This window comes from Ruditapes philippinarum, unplaced genomic scaffold (genome assembly GCF_026571515.1).
Source record: "Ruditapes philippinarum isolate M1 unplaced genomic scaffold, ASM2657151v2 ctg1672_1_1_1_1, whole genome shotgun sequence".
NCBI lineage: Eukaryota > Metazoa > Mollusca > Bivalvia > Venerida > Veneridae > Ruditapes > Ruditapes philippinarum.
Window position 1 is genome coordinate 52,371 of NW_026853606.1, and position 18,229 is coordinate 70,599.

The 18,229-nt window shown below is 32.3% G+C and overlaps 1 protein-coding gene and 1 pseudogene across 1 annotated transcript in view; one reads left to right on the top strand and one right to left on the bottom strand.

Moving 5' to 3' along the window:
* LOC132737326 (tubulin alpha chain-like) overlaps positions 1–18,229 on the top strand; it is a 52,458-nt pseudogene that overhangs the window by 12,723 nt on the left and 21,506 nt on the right.
* The window catches only part of LOC132737324 (multidrug resistance-associated protein 1-like), a 60,676-nt gene continuing 48,537 nt past the window's right edge, over positions 6,091–18,229 (bottom strand). Inside the window, exon 22 of the mRNA XM_060724591.1 lies at positions 6,091–6,502. Within this exon, the coding sequence (XP_060580574.1) occupies positions 6,391–6,502 (112 nt within the window). The 3' untranslated portion in view covers positions 6,091–6,390. The remainder of the gene's footprint in view (positions 6,503–18,229) is intronic.

Genomic DNA, 18,229 nt, shown 5'->3' on the forward strand with positions numbered 1-18,229 from the left:
TAAAAGTCTGAATAACTGTTGAACAGTTTTGAATCCAATCGCATGATTTCTTCAAGATTTGCATGAAAATTGGTCTAGCTTGACGATGGAAGTGGTAGTAATTTAAATGCTATTACATGTATTCACTTTTTGTTAATTAAACTATTATATGTTTTCATTTCATACTACAGTTCTAAGGTTTATAAAATAGAGAAAATAAGAATCCCTGAAAAATTCCAAAAACAACGAATTGAAAATGTGACAGGCTCGGTTTGATTTAACCTGTTAATGGACGGTACTATATCAAGTGCAAACTACCGTCCACGCTACCTAACACCGGCTCAAGTAGAATTTAACATTTAAACATGAAAATGGTGAATTTTAAATTTTAGAAACATTCGACGATGTTTTCATTCGTCGATGATCATGGAACCTTCAATGAGACACTTCCGATTCATTCAATGAAAAACGGTGTATAGCCCTGAGTAACCAAAAGCGTGTGCCCTTAACGAGAAAACAATCGGCGGAACTAAACAAAACGGAATTTTAAAAGGGGATCAGAGGTTGTTAACTCTATGTCTTTATAAATTTATTTTGGTTGTTGTATACAATACATTACAAATACACTAAAAAAAAACCATAATCCTTGTCATATTTTGAATATTGTGGTAATACTTATAACCCTTCTAATGATTTTAAAGCACAGTGTTATGTTTCGACGAAAGTTATTTAAAGAGTTTTCTCGATCGTCATAACCTGTATCCTTGCGTACTAAATAATAACTGGGTTCAATTTAACTTCCTCCATGTTATTTTCGGGGACTGTTTATGTCAAAGTGTATAATTATACATGCATACATTTATTACAGTCTTGGCAAATGCTTATTAACCTATACTTAACCTCTACTTCAAATAAACTATCCTTGATCGTTTTTAAATACTTTCACAAAAACAGAGCAAATTATATCAGTTTTAAAAACACTATAATATTAATTAATATGTTCAGGGTCACATATGCAATTATTGTTACTTCGGTGAATTATATTTACTTTTGCACGGATAAATAATCAATTGTAATTCTTTTCGCCTTTCCCGTAGTATTTCAACGCGATAACAAAGCCATTCTGTGCTATAAAATATATTTCCAATTTCTGTATTTATTCTTATATATTATTACATGTATGATTTTGTTTTTGTTTCTGTTAATATATATTGTAATAAATCATGCTTGTCAGTTAATATAATGTTGTGTTTATTTAATCAAATAATGACTCCTGTATATAAATCATATATTGCATGTATATATCATTACAGGATCGTATCTTTTGTTGCGTCAGTTTTCTCTATGACCAAAGTCTAATTGATACTGCCTACCTGGTGCAGCTAACCCGCGATATTTACTTAATGATAATAATGATTTGTATATTGAAACTTTGATTCTAAGCGGTGAAACCGTTGGATATCATATAGAATGAATAAATAAAGCTTAATCAATTGGAATAATTTATGATATTGTTACAAGACAAAACTTGCATGTGTAGTCTTTGAATGTCAATTTGACAGATGTCTATGTTAAGCTATCTAGCTTAATGTGAAATACTTTACAACTGTTTTTTTAACTGTTTATACACTATAATGTTATTTCAGAAGAACATGTACGCAACACTATCAAGTTATTGCAGATATACATTTGACATAATTATAATGATAAAAATAGAGTAATCGGAAATGGGATCAATTTTACATTCCCTTTTGATGTGCTAATAATCTTTTATAGATACGTGTATGTGTAGACAAAAGATTGGACATTTCGTTGCTACGGAGGACTTTCCACTTTAAAATGGAAGTTTTGGGACGTAAAGAAACTTCTGCTATATCATGCCAGCCATGTCAGCGTGACGGTGATACTGCACAAGCAGAGGGTTATTGTGAGAATTGTAACGAGTTTATGTGTTCAACATGTATCATGGCACACCGGAAGTTGGCTGTTACCACAAATCACTTGATCAAATCCAAATATGAAATGCCGACATATCAGACACAAAGCGACCCGTGCACTGAACTATGTGATGTTCATGTAAACGAAATAGTAAAGTTTTATTGTCAAGAGCACGACAGCGTTGGTTGTGGAGATTGTATGGTACTTCAACATACCTCTTGCAAGGTTAAGCTCGTTTCAGATGTATCTTGTAACTATGACAACAATGTGGAACCCGATTTAATTAAACATAAAATTGATATCCTCTGCAAAAACCTTGCTTTATGTAAAAAAGAAATAAAATGCAGTTTGAAAGCAACGGATGAAATAAAGACCGAGGTCGTCAAAGAAATAAAGCTGTTCCGAAAAGAAATGGATACTTATCTAGACAAAATGGAAGCAGACCTTTTACAAAAAGTTAATGAAATGAATGATAGAGATGTATCTTCACATAAAAAGCTTCAAGATCAGTGCGAGGCATTATCGGATGAAATGAAAGAATTTAAAAGAAAACTGGATCAGTGCAAAGACAAGGTCAACAATTTGTTTGTGACATCTAAGCGTGTACAGAGAAAATTGGAAAAATGTCAAAAAATAAATGAAACCATTTCAGCCAAGTGGCAGATCAACACTTAAAATCTTTAAGTATCTGAAAATTTTGATACTTTGAAGAAACATAACACACCGCTTGGTAGTCTTGCAACACAAGTAAAAACATTTTCGGGACAATGCAAGAAATAATGACATGAAGGCACATTTTGTTTACAAAGTAAATTGCCAGGCAGAAAACGAAAGAAATTGTTGTATAACAGGAATAACAATTATATCTGAAGCTGAAATTCTGTTAGCAGACATCACCAACAAATCGTTAAAAATTCTAAATTACAGAGATAATAATGTCACCTCAACATTGAAATTGTCAGATTTCCCCAAAAACATAACAACAATCAGTTTAACATCTGCTGCAGCATGTTTACCAAATAAAGGCAAACTCTTTTTTGTGAATACGCAAAATGGTTTAACTGAAAGTCACAATCTGAATGTCAGGAAAGGATGTGCTGGAATAGATCATCGCAATGGTGTATTGGCAGTGTCCTTTATTAATCCTCCCGCTGTTCAGGTATTGGATATGGAAGGTCATATCCTTCATGAGGTTAGAGATACAAGCATGTTAAAATATCCAACATATGTAAATCTGAGTACAGATAATAAATATATGTTCGTGTCTGACAAAGACAATCGTGCCGTGTATGAATTCACACTCCCGGGAAAATTGATATCTCAAAATAAAACCGAAAATAATGATACACCAGCAGGCTTAGCAGTTACAAATTGTGGATGTGTTCTTGTTTGTTATCCGATTAAAAGCGCTCCGCTCGTAGATATACCTGGTGCGAGAGTGATTTTGCCTTTCTTTGTGCAACATGTATTGGAGCCATTTTGTATCAACATTTCTGAAGAGCAAAATAAAATGTTTATCAGTGGATTACCGACCTCTGTGGACCGCAATTTCATTAAAATATTTGAACTTAAGTAACAGTTAGGGTTGTGTCACAAAATAAATATGCTTGTATAATTCATTTGTATTGCTTTTGTCCGTGCCAAAGTGAGATAAAATTAACAGTATTGTTGTATCTACAATACTATCACCATGTTAATCTTTATTGAGACACTTTACACTTTACGTAAAAGGAGGAAAAGATTAATAAGAATAGTCACATAGATAAATATTTTGTAAAAAGCATTAATAGCGTTAATTCAGTGTTATAAACTATGTTGTCAATATGTTGTACTTTTTTTCCCTTACTTTATATACTTTTGTAAACAGTAATTGCATTACAGTTGAGAGGAAAAATAAAAGACGTAAAGTGTTACACAATTATGTTCAGTATTTAATTTTCAATTCAAATGTCATTTCTTATTGTTTCTTTGAGAATTGCATGCCGTCAGTGGAAATCCGCTTGAATATTTTTCTTTGATTTATTTTAAATTATCATTTATTTGCATTTTTTAAAGTTAGTTTTAGATGAGTGGGTTTAAATGAAAATATGTTTAACAAAATGAAAATAGTTTTAACAAATAGATTTAATTATTATAGTTTCGACCTTGATATTTTATATTTTACAAGTCAAACACAGCAAAATATCATTATCGTTTATAAACTATCATTATCGTGTATTTTATTTTCGAGTTCTTTGTAACATTAAAGAATTATGTTGAATTTCAATTAAAGTATGTTACCACCATTATTCTTATTCTGTTTCTTGCTTTGATTTTGATAATAAGTTAAAACTATTTATGTTGGTTTATTTTCATTTAATTAAGGAAGACCCTACCGGAAAATGGGCCCGGAAAAATAACATTTTGTCAATTCATTGACAATAACTTTGATAATGGACTGCTATATTGTACTTATATAGTGACTTAAAATGCTAATGTGTTTTTCCCGCTATCTTAGGGAGTCGCCTGCTAGTATAAATTGAATATCTGCTTCTGATTTAAATATTTATCCATTTACCCCTCTTATAATGCATATTTCAATTGACCAAGCTTTTTATTCAAGTTAACTTTACTGATCAGGAGAAGTAACTGCCACGAAAAGTTAGAAGTGTATCAGCAACGGTAACTTCTCCTGATTAGGGGGCAGACATTTAGCCGCGTTATGCTTGTGAACTTATATTTTTGTTCTATTTTATAATTTCCTCAGTACAATCAGACGTTTAACTAAACTTTAATGAACTGTTCAAAATAACATATTTTGATGAAAATTGAAAAATTTATCAGTTTTCAAAGGTTATAAAAATAAAGGTAATTTCAAAGACCCATTATTTTTACTGTATGGAATTCCAATTTAAATTTATTACGCTTATTAGATTATAACATTAAAACTGCTAATGTAATTCAACATATGTTGACCTAGGTAGTGTACTATACTTCAAACTATGTCATAAGATCAATTTATGAACAAAAAATAGAACTTTGATAAAATATTATAAGCACATATCTCACAATATTTTATTTATGTTCTGTACAAAAAACATAATAAAATTCAGTGTCATATTTAAAGTATGAAATCACCTTTAATTGTGAGAATGAATATTAATCATGAAAAATATATTATTGATATCTTATATTCATTCTCAATCTTTTGTAAATTCTATATTTAACATATTTCTTTCGTCTTTGCTTTAAATAATCTTGTAGACGTTTTCATTTGGTTAACATTTTTCGGAAGTGTGTTAATGAAACATTGACAAAAACATACGATTAAATTTTGAAGAAATTTTAGAATGTTTCTTTTTTGTCGAGAAACAAATCAAGAAAATTGTCTAGTTTATTACATAAGTCTATATTATAATTTTGGTTATATCAGGCTAAGTAAACAGTATGGATTTCTTTAAAATATCAAATAAATTTAAAGGCATTTAACGTTCTTACGGAACGTTGGTACAAAATGTAACCGTTCGTGACTGACATAAAGCATGGAAGGGCATTCCACCAATAAAGCTGAAAAGTTGCCACATTACCTTTAATAGAATATAATTATACTGTAAAATAGGCAATTTAACATTTTGTGTTGATATACCAAAATGTATAGAATATGTATTTTGTAACTGTTACATGTGTCGATGTAGGGATAACAATTAATAAAATATTTATTTATTTATATATTTTATATATTGTAGTTAGACAAAATACAGCAAAGTCATTTAAACAAACAATAAATGTTTATAACATTGATTTATTTGAAAATTTATTACACAATTTAAAAACTTATTCAACTTCAACACTAAAATATATGTGTAATGAACTTTACGTGCTTTCACCTTGGAAATGCCAATCTAACATACGTCTATTGAAAGCAAATATTTCTTTTTTTTCAACCATGAAACAAAATATCACCATTTTCCAACTGGTTTACAAATATAAAATTTTCTTCCGTTTGTTCTCTTTACAAAATACCAAATGTTCCCGCTATGTATAACCAAAACAAAAAAGAAGACAGATTTTTAACCATAGAACAAAGTAATTTGAGATATTTTGCTAACAATAATTATGCCAAATGTTAACACTGTCAATTGTTTATTCAGAACTTATTCAAATATCATAAGTTTTCTTAAAATTAATAAAACTAAATATCATGACTTTTTCTAACCATAACATCAAATGTTTACACTTTTCTTGAAAAATAATTAGATACTGTACATGTTCAATAATTTAACTACACTTAAGTTTTTAAACTAAAATTTTATGATGGAAATTAACTCAAAACAAAATCTTAAAAACTTTACCTTACTTGTAAAGGAGGATAACTAGTATAAATATGTACATAATGACATGGCAGGGTTGTCTCCCTTCTAATATAAAACAAGATTTCGTATAATGCCTGTTTTAATAATTCAACTTTTCATATTTTGAAAACGCAATATCTGTTCAAACAAGCCCGGCGTCTTTTGCCATTCCGTAAAATATTGTGTTTGGATTCTGTAACAGAGCTTGTGGAGCGTCAACCTCTTTTATGCAGCCACCTTCCATGACAACAACTCTAAAAGATCGAAACATTTATGTTATTTGTATAGACAAAAGTATTATTAGTTTAAACATATTTTATTGCAGCATGTACAAGTAACGTTATATCAAATGATAAATATACAACAAAAGAAAATATGTTTGGAAACAAGTTATTGTACCATTAGCTCGTTCAGAACGAAATTGTTGTTGTACATATTATTGCTACATGTTTATACATTATATATAGTTAATTAATGGCAAAGTTATGAACTGAACACACAGTCTGTCTCTAAACGAAAGGGCTGATTGAAGCTTTAAAAACAACAAGGCTTTCCATATTGAGTTGTAGAGGAGGAGGATAAAAACATTGACAAACTAATCGAAATGTCTGCCAGATTTAAGAAATATAGCTAAATTGCTTTGTGCTAGGATTTCATTCAAAATTGATGTACATATATCTATTTGAAAATTTACATCACATTTAACAGCACACTGATTTTTAACTGATTTTTCATAGTCAGAAAATTAGAAATTTACATAAAATGTCATACCTATCATAGTCCATCACAGTGTGAAGTCGGTGAGCTATTGTCAAGACGGTGCATTCCTTAAATTGTGAGCGAATTGTCTCTGGAGCATCAAAAAACGTGACTTCTCATTTTATAATTTTGAAACAAAAATAAATGACCGCATTAAACACAGTGAATTTTGAAGGTTTTTCAATGTATTATTTAAATGTTTTAGAATTTATGTTAAGTGCTTTCTGTTTTAGATATTATATAAGCATTGATTTCGGATAACATTGAACGCCAGTCGTTCAAGTCGTCTTCTTTCATTATAAAAAACACGACAAAATACTATAGTATTTCCGACAATTTATTTGTATGTGTAGTCTATTTGATAAAATCAACATTTCGAATGATCAATTAAAGAGTCTCTTTTAAGGCGTTTTGTTGTGTTTTAATTTTATATGCATTTTTATTACTAAAGTCTTTATATCAATACACTATCATCATTGAGGATTAAGGAAACTATACATACAATTGACAACCGCAATTTCTCTTAGAAATAAATTGAACATTATTAATAATGGCAAGGTCCTATCTAAAGATGAAAGTACGATATTATCAGACTTGGAAATAACCTGGTCACTTTACAATACAATATACTAGACTAAAGGTTCACCTTAGTTCAATATTTAAGATAAACTGCTCTGTTTTCTTCTGGAAATAAGATTGAGAATCATATTAATTTAAATGGATTTTCTTTAATCTATTAATAATACATTTTATAATTATAGCACTTCTGTAACATCCCTATTGTCATTAACAATTGTGACCTTGATATAAACTTTATTAACCTAGCTGGCAATTTACGAAGCAATCTTAATTAAAAAAACTCCAGAAACTTGCTGTATTATAAATTCTATAGAATCTTCTTGAAATATTCTATGACCGTATATTAACGATCGTATGTAGAGCTAAAAAAAGTAAAAGCTTGTTAACACTCTAGTGGCTGCAATTTTCATTCAAATATTCTTGAAATGTGTCAGGATGGTTGTTTTGATAATTTCTAGGTCAAGTTCGAAGATAGGTTATCTCCGGTCATAAACTATGTCACAGGAGCTAAAAATAGATAAAGCTTGTTAACACTCTACTGGCTGAAGTTTTCATCCAAATATTCTGGAAATTTGCCAGGAAGGTTGTTTTGATGATTTCTAGATCAAGTGTGCAGATGGGTCACCTGGGTTCAAAAACTAGGTCACAGGAGCTAAAAATTGAAAAGCTTGTAAACACTCTAGTGGCTGCAGTTTTGATACAAATATTCTAGAAATTTGTCAGGAAGGTTGTTTTGATGATTTTTAGGTCAAGTTCGAAGATGGGTCATCTCCGGTGAAAAACAAGGTCACTGGAGCTTTAAATAGATAAAGCTTGTTAACACTCTAGTGGCTGCTGTTTTCATCCAAATATTCTGGAAATTTGTCAGGAAGGTTGTTTTGATAATTTCTAGGTCAAGTTTGAAGACGGGTTATCTCCGGTCAAAAACAAGGTCACCGTAGCTAAAAATAGATAAGACTTGTTAACACTCTACTGGCTGCAGTTTTGAAACAAATATTCTGGAAATTTGTAAGGAAGGTTGTTTTGATGATTTCTAAGTCAAGTTCGAAGATGGGTCATCTCCGATCAAAAATAAGGTCACAGTAGCTAAAATTAGAAAAGCTTGTTAACACTCTAGTGGCTGCAGTTTTGATCCACATATTCTTGAAGTTTGTTAGGAAGGTTGTCTTAATGATTTCTAGATCATTTTCAAAGATGGGTCATCTCTGGTCAAAAATTAGGTCACAGTAGCTAAAATTTGAAAAACTTGTTAACACTCTAGTGGCTGCAGTTTTGATCCACATATTCTTGAAATTTGTTAGGAAGGTTGTCTTAATGATTTCTAGACCAATTTCAAAAATGGGTCATCTCTGGTCAAAAATTAGGTCACTGGAGCTTAAAATAGAAAAAGCTTGTTAACACTCTAGTGGCTGCAGTTTTGATCCACATATTCTGGAAATTTGTTAGGAAGGTTGTCTTAATGATTTCTAGATCAATTTCAAAGATGTGTCATCTCTGGTCAAAAATTGGGTCACTGGAGCTAAAAATAGAAAAAGCTTGTTAACACTCTAGTGGCTGCAGTTTTCATCCAATATTCTGGAAATTAGTCAGGACGGTTGTTTTAATAATTTCTAGGTCAAGTTCGAAGACGGGTTATCTCCGGTCAAAAACTAGGTCACAGAAGCTAAAAATAGATAAAGCTTGTTAACAATCTACTGGCTGCAGTTTTCATCCAAATATTCTGGAAATTAGTCAGGACGGTTGTTTTGATAATTTCTAGGTCAAGTTCGAAGATAGGTTATCTCCGGTCAAAAAACTAGGTCACAGAAGCTAAAAATAGATAAAGCTTGTTAACACTCTACTGGCTGCAGTTTTCATCCAAATATTCTTGAAATTTGTCAGGAAGGTTGTTTTGATGATTTCTAATCCAAGTTCGAAGAAAGGTCACCTGGGGTGAAAAACTAGGTCACAGTAGCTAAAAATAGAACTAGGTCACAGTAACTAAAAATAGAAAAGCTTGTTAACACTCTACTGGCTGCAGTTTTGATCCAGATATCCTTGAAATCTGTCAGGAAGGTTGTCTTAATAATTTCTAGATGGGTCCTCTCTGGTCAAAAACTAGGTCACTGGAGCTAAAAAAAGTAAAAGCTTGTTAACACTCTAGTGGCTGCAATTTTCATTCAAATATTCTTGAAATGTGTCAGGAAGGTTGTTTTGATAATTTCTAGGTCAAGTTCGAAGACGTTTTATCTGAGGTCAAAAACTAGGTAACAGAAGCTAAAAATAGATAAAGCTTGTTAACATTCTACTGGCTGCAGTTTTCATCCAAATATTCTGGAAATTAGTCAGGACGGTTGTTTTGATAATTTCTAGGTCAAGTTCGAAGATGGATCATCTCCGGTCAAAAACTAGGTCACAGGAGCTAAAAATTGAAAAAGCTTGTTAACACTCAAGTGGCTGCAGTTTTGATACAAATATTCTAGAAATTTGTCAGGAAGGTTGTTTTGATGATTTTTAGGTCAAGTTCGAAGATGGATCATCTCCGGTGAAAAACTAGGTCACTGGAGCTTTAAATAGATAAAGCTTGTTAACACTCTACTGGCTGCAGTTTTGATACAAATATTCTGGAAATTTGTAAGGAATGTTGTTTTGATGCTTTCTAGATCAAGTTTGAAGATGGGTCACCTGGGGTCAAAAACTAAGTCACAGGAGCTAAAAATAGAAAAAGCTTGTTAACACTCTAGTGTCTGCAGTTTTCATCCAAATATTCTGGAAATTTGTCAGGAAGGTTGTTTTGATGATTTCTAAGTCAAGTTCGAAGACGGGTTATCTCCGGTCAAAAACTAGAAGGTCAAAATCAAGGTCACAGTAGCTAAAATTAGAAAAGCTTGTTAACACCCTAGTGGCTGCAGTTTTGATCCACATATTCTGGAAATTTGTAAGGCAGGATGTCTTAATGATTTCTAGATCAATTTCAAAGATGGGTCATCTCTGGTCAAAAATTAGGTCACTGGAGCTAAAAATAGAAAAAGCTTGTTAACACTCTAGTGGCTGCAGTTTTGATCCACATATTCTGGAAATTTGTTAGGAAGGTTGTCTTAATGATTTCTAGATCAATTTCAAAGACTGGTCATCTCTGGTCAAAAATTAGGTCACTGGAGCTAAAAAAAGAAAAAGCTTGTGAACACTCTAGTGGCTGCCTTTTTCATCCAAATATTCTGGAAATTAGTCAGGACGGTTGTTTTGATGATTTCTAGGTCAGGTTCGAAGACGGGTTATCTCCGGTCAAAAACTAGGTCACAGAAGCTAAAAATAGATAAAGCTTGTTAACAATCTACTGGCTGCAGTTTTAATCCAAATATTCTGGAAATTAGTCAGGACGGTTGTTTTGATAATTTCTAGGTCAAGTTCGAAGATAGCTTATATCCGGTCAAAAACTAGGTCACAGAAGCTAAAAATAGATAAAGCTTATTAACACTCTACTTGCTGCAGTTTTCATCTAAATATTCTGGAAATTTATCAGGAAGGTTGCTTTGATGATTTCTAGATCAAGTTCGAAGATAGTTTACCTGGGGTGAAAAACTAGGTCACAGGAGCTAAAAATAGAAAAAGCTTGTTAACAATCTATTGGCTGCAGTTTTGATACAAATATTCTGGATATTTGTCAGGAAGGTTGTTTTGATGATTTCTTAGTCAAGTTTGGAGATGGATCATCTTCGATCAAAAACTAGGTCACAGGAGCTAAAAATAGAAAAATCTTATTAACTCTCTAGTTGCTGCAGTTTTGATCCAAATATTTTGGAAATTTGTCAGGAAGGTTGTTTTGATGAATTCTTAGTCAAGTTCGAAGATGGGTCATCTCCGGTCAAAAACTAGGTCACAGGAGCTAAGAATAAAAAAAGCTTGTTAACACTCTAGTGGCTGCAGTTTTGATCCAAATATTCTGGAAATTTGTCAGGAAGGTTGTTTTGATGATTTCTAAGTCAAGTTCGAAGATGGGTCGTCTCCGGTCATAACTAGGTCACAGGAGCTAAAAAAAGAAAAAGCTTGTTAACACTATAGTGGCTGCAGTTTTGATCCAAATATTCTGGAAAGTTGTCAGGAAGGTTGTTTTGATGATTTCTAAGTCAAGTTCGAAGATAGGTCACCTAGGGTGAAAAACTAGGTCACAGTAGCTAAAAATAGAACTAGGTCACAGTAACTAAAAATAGAAAAGCTTGTTAATACTCTAGTGGCTGCAGTTTTGATCCACATGTTCTGGAAATTTGTCAGGAAGGTTGTCTTAATGATTTCTAGATGGGTCATCTCTGGTCAAAAACTAGGTCACTGGAGCAAAAAAAGTAAAAAAGCTTTTTAACACTCTAGTGGCTGCAGTTTTCATCCAAATATTCTTGAAATGTGTTAGGAAGGTTGTTTTGATAATTTCTAGGTCAAGTTCGAAGATAGGTTATCTCCGGTCAAAAACTAGGTAACAGAAGCTAAAAATAGATAAAGCTTATTAACACTCTACTGGCTGCAGTTTTCATCCAAATATTCTGGAAATTTGCCAGGAAGGTTGTTTTGATGATTTCTACATCAAGTTGGAAGATAGGTCACCTGGGGACAATAACTAGGTCACAGGAGCTAAAAATAGAAAATGCTTGTTAACACTCTATTGGCTGCAGTTTTGATACAAATACTCTGGATATTTGTCAGGAAGGTTGTTTTGATTATTTCTAAGTCAAGTTTGAAGATGGATCATCTCCGGTGAAAAACTAGGTCACAGGAGCTAAAAATTAAAAAAAATCTTGTTAACACTCTAGTGACTGCAGTTTTGATCCAAATATTCTGGAAATTTTTCAGGAAGGTTGTTTTGATGATTTCTAAGTCAAGTTTGAAAATGGGTCATCTCCTGTTAAAAACTATGTCACAGGAGCTAAAAATAGAAAAAGATTGTTAACACTCTAGTGGCTGCAGTTTTGATCCAAATATTCATGGTAATTTGTCAGGAAGGTTGTTTTGATGATTTCTAGGTCAAGTTCTAAGATGAGTCATCCCCGGTCAAAAACAAGATCACAGAAGCTTAAAATAGAAAAATCTTAATAACACTCTAGTGGCTGCAGTTTTGATCCAAATATCCTAGAAGTTTGTCAGAAAGGTTGTTTTGATGATTTCTAGGTCAAGTTTGAATATGGGTCCTCTCAAGTCAAAAATTAGGTCACATTGCCCAGCACACTAGAGGTCACATTTTTTATTCAATTGTCATCAAAATTGGCCAGGATGCTTGTCTAAGACATTGCTTGGATGCGGTTGATGGGTCAGGGGAGCGATCCAGGGCCATCATGGCCCTCTTGTTTATTTTTAATGCACTATGTGTCTGTTATAAACAAATTGTAATAATAATAATAACATAAAACTTAACGTTTACCATGTCAAATACCGTTAATGGACTTGCGCGTCCTCCAAACTTGCAGATGAATGCTGAAGCTGCTTTTAATCTTTATATATCTATCATATATTTTATTGATCGAATGTAACAAATTGAATATAAATGTTCATCTATACATAATTTATGTTTATGTTTATAATGTATTTAATATTTTATCTCTCTGGTACTTAGGTGCAGGGTAAGCGTTTGTGGTAACTTTTGTCCGGCGTAATAGTACGTCATTTATTCGTAAAACAGTTTCTATTTAAAGCACACTAAATAGCGGTTTCAGTCTTGTTATGACTTTGTCGAAAAATGTTTCACTCGTTTTTATGATTTTGGCATATCAACAAAGGTAACAAAGGTTGTTTCCCTATGAATGTTTCGACCCAAAGACGATTCCATTCCAGAATTTTCAGGATGTTTCGAAACAAATTATTGACAAAACATATTTTAACATATTATTCGATATCTTTCCGAATATTAAAACAATTCACTGGTTGAGGTAGAATCGTCTAGTGTCAACTCGTAACTGGGGGTGGAAACGTTCTGTCACCATTTCATTTGTAGTGATTGAACTTTTTGTGTGTTTACCCTTTAGTTTTTCCCATCCATTGAAAGAACAAAATATTTCTGAGATTATTTTTGTAAATAACGTTATATTTAAACGTTATACACATATATCACGATAGAGTTTCATGGGAGCGATGGCCTAATAGTTAAGGTGTCTGCCTCACAACCTAGGAATCATGGGTTCGAACCCCAACGGGATACGACCATGATTCCTTATATGGCAGCAGTACTGGTTGGTTCCAGGAAGCGGACTCGAGAGTGATTTATATAAGTTGTAAGAACTTGTTTCACAGTCGAGCTAAAATAAATAAGTTTAAACTAAACTAATGTGTCAGGTTTACCGAGGTAACTCTTTTATAAATCGTATCTTATATATTTAGTAAATATTCTGGTAAAATACCACGAAATATTTGACAAAAAATTAAAATAGGTAGCCACACAACATGAGTATATCTGGTAATTTCATACAAAAAGTCACTTGCAGCAATAAAAACTTTTGAGCCTTGCAGAACGCTTCTGGTTTTGACATCAAAGATTGTCCCTACACTTTTACTAGCAGTTTTCGACATGTCCTGGTCAGGTTATCTACCGTAACGTACTTAACAAAATTAAATATTCATGTTGGCTTTTCTTACTTATTAAAAAAAGACTATTATAGATTTTAACTGAATTGTGAATGTTTGGTTTTCCTATGATCGTTTTAGCACGTTTTTACAATTTACTCGAAGTATTATATTATTGGTGTCATGTATACAATTCATGTTCAAAAATATTTGAAACTTTTTATGCCTAAACAAAATATTGTGCTCGAAACATTTGGATTAACGACTATTCTTGCATCATCGTAAAGTATAAAAGTATTTTATGTATCATTGACATAAATGTGTTGTCTCATTGTAAAAAAGTTATAATGTGCACAACAGTTGGTAACGTAATTTAGTTTTAGGGAACAAAGCAATTATATATTCGTTTATAAAGAATAAAAGTACTTTGTAATATTGATTTTACTATTTTTCAAGACATATACATGTGAAACTCAAAACCTTATAATTTGTTGTTGTTTTTTTCTGAATGTTTCACAAATCTCCAAACCTTCGGTTTAGGGCTTACATACATACATACATACATACATACATACATACATACATACAGGCATGCATGCATGCATACATACAGACAGGCAGGCATGCATGCATGCATGCATGCATACATACATACATACATACATACATACATACATACATACATACATACATACATACATACATACATACATACAAATTTGCGCTATTTCACTGAGAAATATTGCTGCAAAGCAAAAAAAAATCCCTTTAGACAAAGCTTAAACTAACAAACGCCGTCGTTTCTTTATCATCAGTACCTTTAGTACTTTGACATGGAAATTTGATAGCCTGCTACATGTATAAAGCATTAAGTCAGAACTCTAGTCAACAAGGCTTTTGAAATCAGAAAGACATGATCACTACCGCACAAAAAGGACTATCACTTTGTAGAAATTTTATCCAATGTCATCGGATATGATTTTTGTATTTTACATTTTGGCCAACAACAAACGCATTTAGGGGCTTAAAGTCATTATTAAAATGCTAAAAATCCATCTTAAGGTTTTTATTATGTTTTGGACACAAAGCAAACAGCGTGACATCTGACAGACGTTAACATAAAAAGTTAAAATGTAATTATTTTTTATTATTTATACTGTTTATCATGACTACTATAAAAGTAAAATTGAAAACAATTAGAATAACCATGATCAAACTTATCCCAAATTAAAATCTAGTGAAATTTAATATTAATCATCTTGAAACAAGGCTGCATTAGCAAATGTCATGCCACCGCATGTCAAACATCAAAGAACACTAAATGATCAAAACTATGAGATAACAATGGAAACAATAGACAAAGACCAGTCGTTGACTGGTCAGAATAATTTTATCAGTTGTAAAAATAAATCATATTTCAGGTAATTCAGATGATTTTCTAAGTTACCCTTTATAACACAGCTTTTAGACAAAGTTGACTTGAAAAACCGAGTTCTTGACCATTCGGATTTATAGACCAGTCACACAAACTATCAGAAACCGAATGGATTTGAAAACCCTTCATAAAAATTTTTTTAATAAAAAATAAACACAAATACATCTAAACATTAACATTTAAATCGCAATATCAACTTTAAAATTGAGATATATGTGGTGGCATATTTCTGCCACTAGATAACAATATAACTAACTAGTTAATTAAGAGGTTATCTAGCTACGTAACTAGTTAACCTCTTAATTAACTAGTTAGATACGTGGTTAACTAGTTACGTAACTAATTAATCTTTTCAATAAATAAAAGATCATAAAGGGAAATGAATGCATGTTAGTTCCTACAACTGCAATCCTTTTATTATTTTACCAGATTAATATTATGAGGTTAACTAGTTACGTAACTAGTTAACCTCCTAACTAACTAGTTAATTTATTACTAGTTAACCTCTTAATTTACTAATTAATTAAGAGTTAACTAGTTATGTAACTTGTTAACCTCTTAATTAACTAGTTAGTTAAGTGATCGATATTCTCATAGTCAAGCTAAAATGTCTTTTGAATGTGATTACACCACTAGGTATTACAGAACACTTGCAGCATCTGCTACAATTTCCTGCAAGTGTTGCAGTTTAACAACAATGTCAAAAGCACTTGGTATTTTTGTCAAATCATACATTAAACATTTCTTGACAATTTCAATAACTGCATCTGGAAATTCTGCCCCTCATTGTAGATAACTCAGGCCATGGGGCTGAATCCCTTTTTTCATGTTTTATTCCATTATGTTAGTACCCTCACTATCAGAGTCATCATTATCATCATCCCCTCCATCATCAAGATTCATTCCAGATATCTTTTCCAGTATCACCCAGTCTAGGTTCAACATTCCCTTTAAAATGTTTTCAACTTCACTCTTGATATATGCATAAGTAGATTCATGTTTTTTCAGTCTAATTTCGTGTACTCCACCTTTTTTTTATTTGATTGACTGCGAGTGCCCGACATTGACCTCACTTTGCAGGCGATTTTTACTGTCATTTCTTTATCTTGCTCAGGCTGAAAAATCAAAATATCAATACAATGAATCGTATATGAACATATTGGGTATTATTTCAGGAGCATACTGATATTTATAAGAGAGCATTGATGACTCAATATTGTTAACCTGAGACCATCTGCAATAATATCGACAACAAACTATGATAAACTATAAGTCTTAAAGAAAAGTACGATCAATTGTATATTTCATATTTTTACTATCTGAAATGGTGATTTAGTTTTCACTGTAGCGATCATTTGACCAAGACCTGATGACAATTGCAGACTTTATGATAAATACAAGGTTATTTCTAAAATTTGACTTAGTGTCCTAGTTTTGGGTCTGTCATGACCATATTCAAATTAATCTATTAGGCATGAATGATAAATCATTTTGACAAAGTTTCATTGAGATGACAAAGAAATTTTAGTCTCTGGATAAATTTTAGTCAATATGATAAACAAGATCAACAAGGAAAGGCTGCGTTCAATGAACGCAACCCCCACATGACCCAGCAACAAGAACCAGTGGCAAGGAGCCCAGGCGGACCCCAACAAAAACAGGACAGGGCACATGGCAGATAACGGACAGGCTAATCACCAATACGACAAACAACCTGTAACCGACAAGGAACTCAAAGAGAACAAGCAATTGAGGGAACAGTAGGAAATAATAAGGTTTATGTAAGATTTAGCTTGTGTTTTTTCATCATACATAAATTCAGACTATTCTTTTTTCCTAGATCAGTGATCACATGTGTCACCTGCCGATAGCAAATTGATTATGGGACAAATTTCTTTTTTAATTCAAAAGCCATAACTCAGCTTAACTTATTCACCTATTTAATGAGTTAAACATGCACGTGTACTTAAGGTATCAATGACATACCCACTCGTGACCCTATAAGCTTCAGATCAAGGAAATAGATGTATACATAGGTTAGATGTAGGCAACACATTCTCTTTATACTCGAGGAAAAAGGTCAACATTGCATCATCTAAGATGACCCTGACCTCTGACCCAGTGAACTGGCTCATGTGCATGACAATTCATGTCATATGAAATTCCTCCATGAACAAAGAAGTTATGGCATGGGTAACTTCTGATGAACACACAAACACTGAATAGCCACTTAGACATTTGTACCAGTATCTCAAGCTCAGTGAAAGCGGGCTTGAAAAAATCCTCTGATCACTATACATAATTTAAAGTATAAGCAAGATACAGTGCTAATAAACACAAGATTTTTTTGCGAAACCCTCCGCCTTACTATGGAGATTATTTGTCCCAAGTTATATTTTAATCCCTCTACGCATGTAGGATTTACACTTGAGTCATGGGTTTGCGCTGACTCCCAAGTGTGACCTTGGCCTTTGAGCAACAGATCTGGGTGTTGTATTAGATATACCACCACATCATGGTGAATAATTGGTATCAAATTTGTTATCCTTTAAAGAAAGACAAAATATAGACGGGACAAAGCAGGACGGACACTAAGATGCATGTCCTTAAATTTTGGTTTTATGTGAGTGACAATTCTTTTGTTCTGAAAAGACACACAAACCAAAACAAGAGGGCCATGATGTCC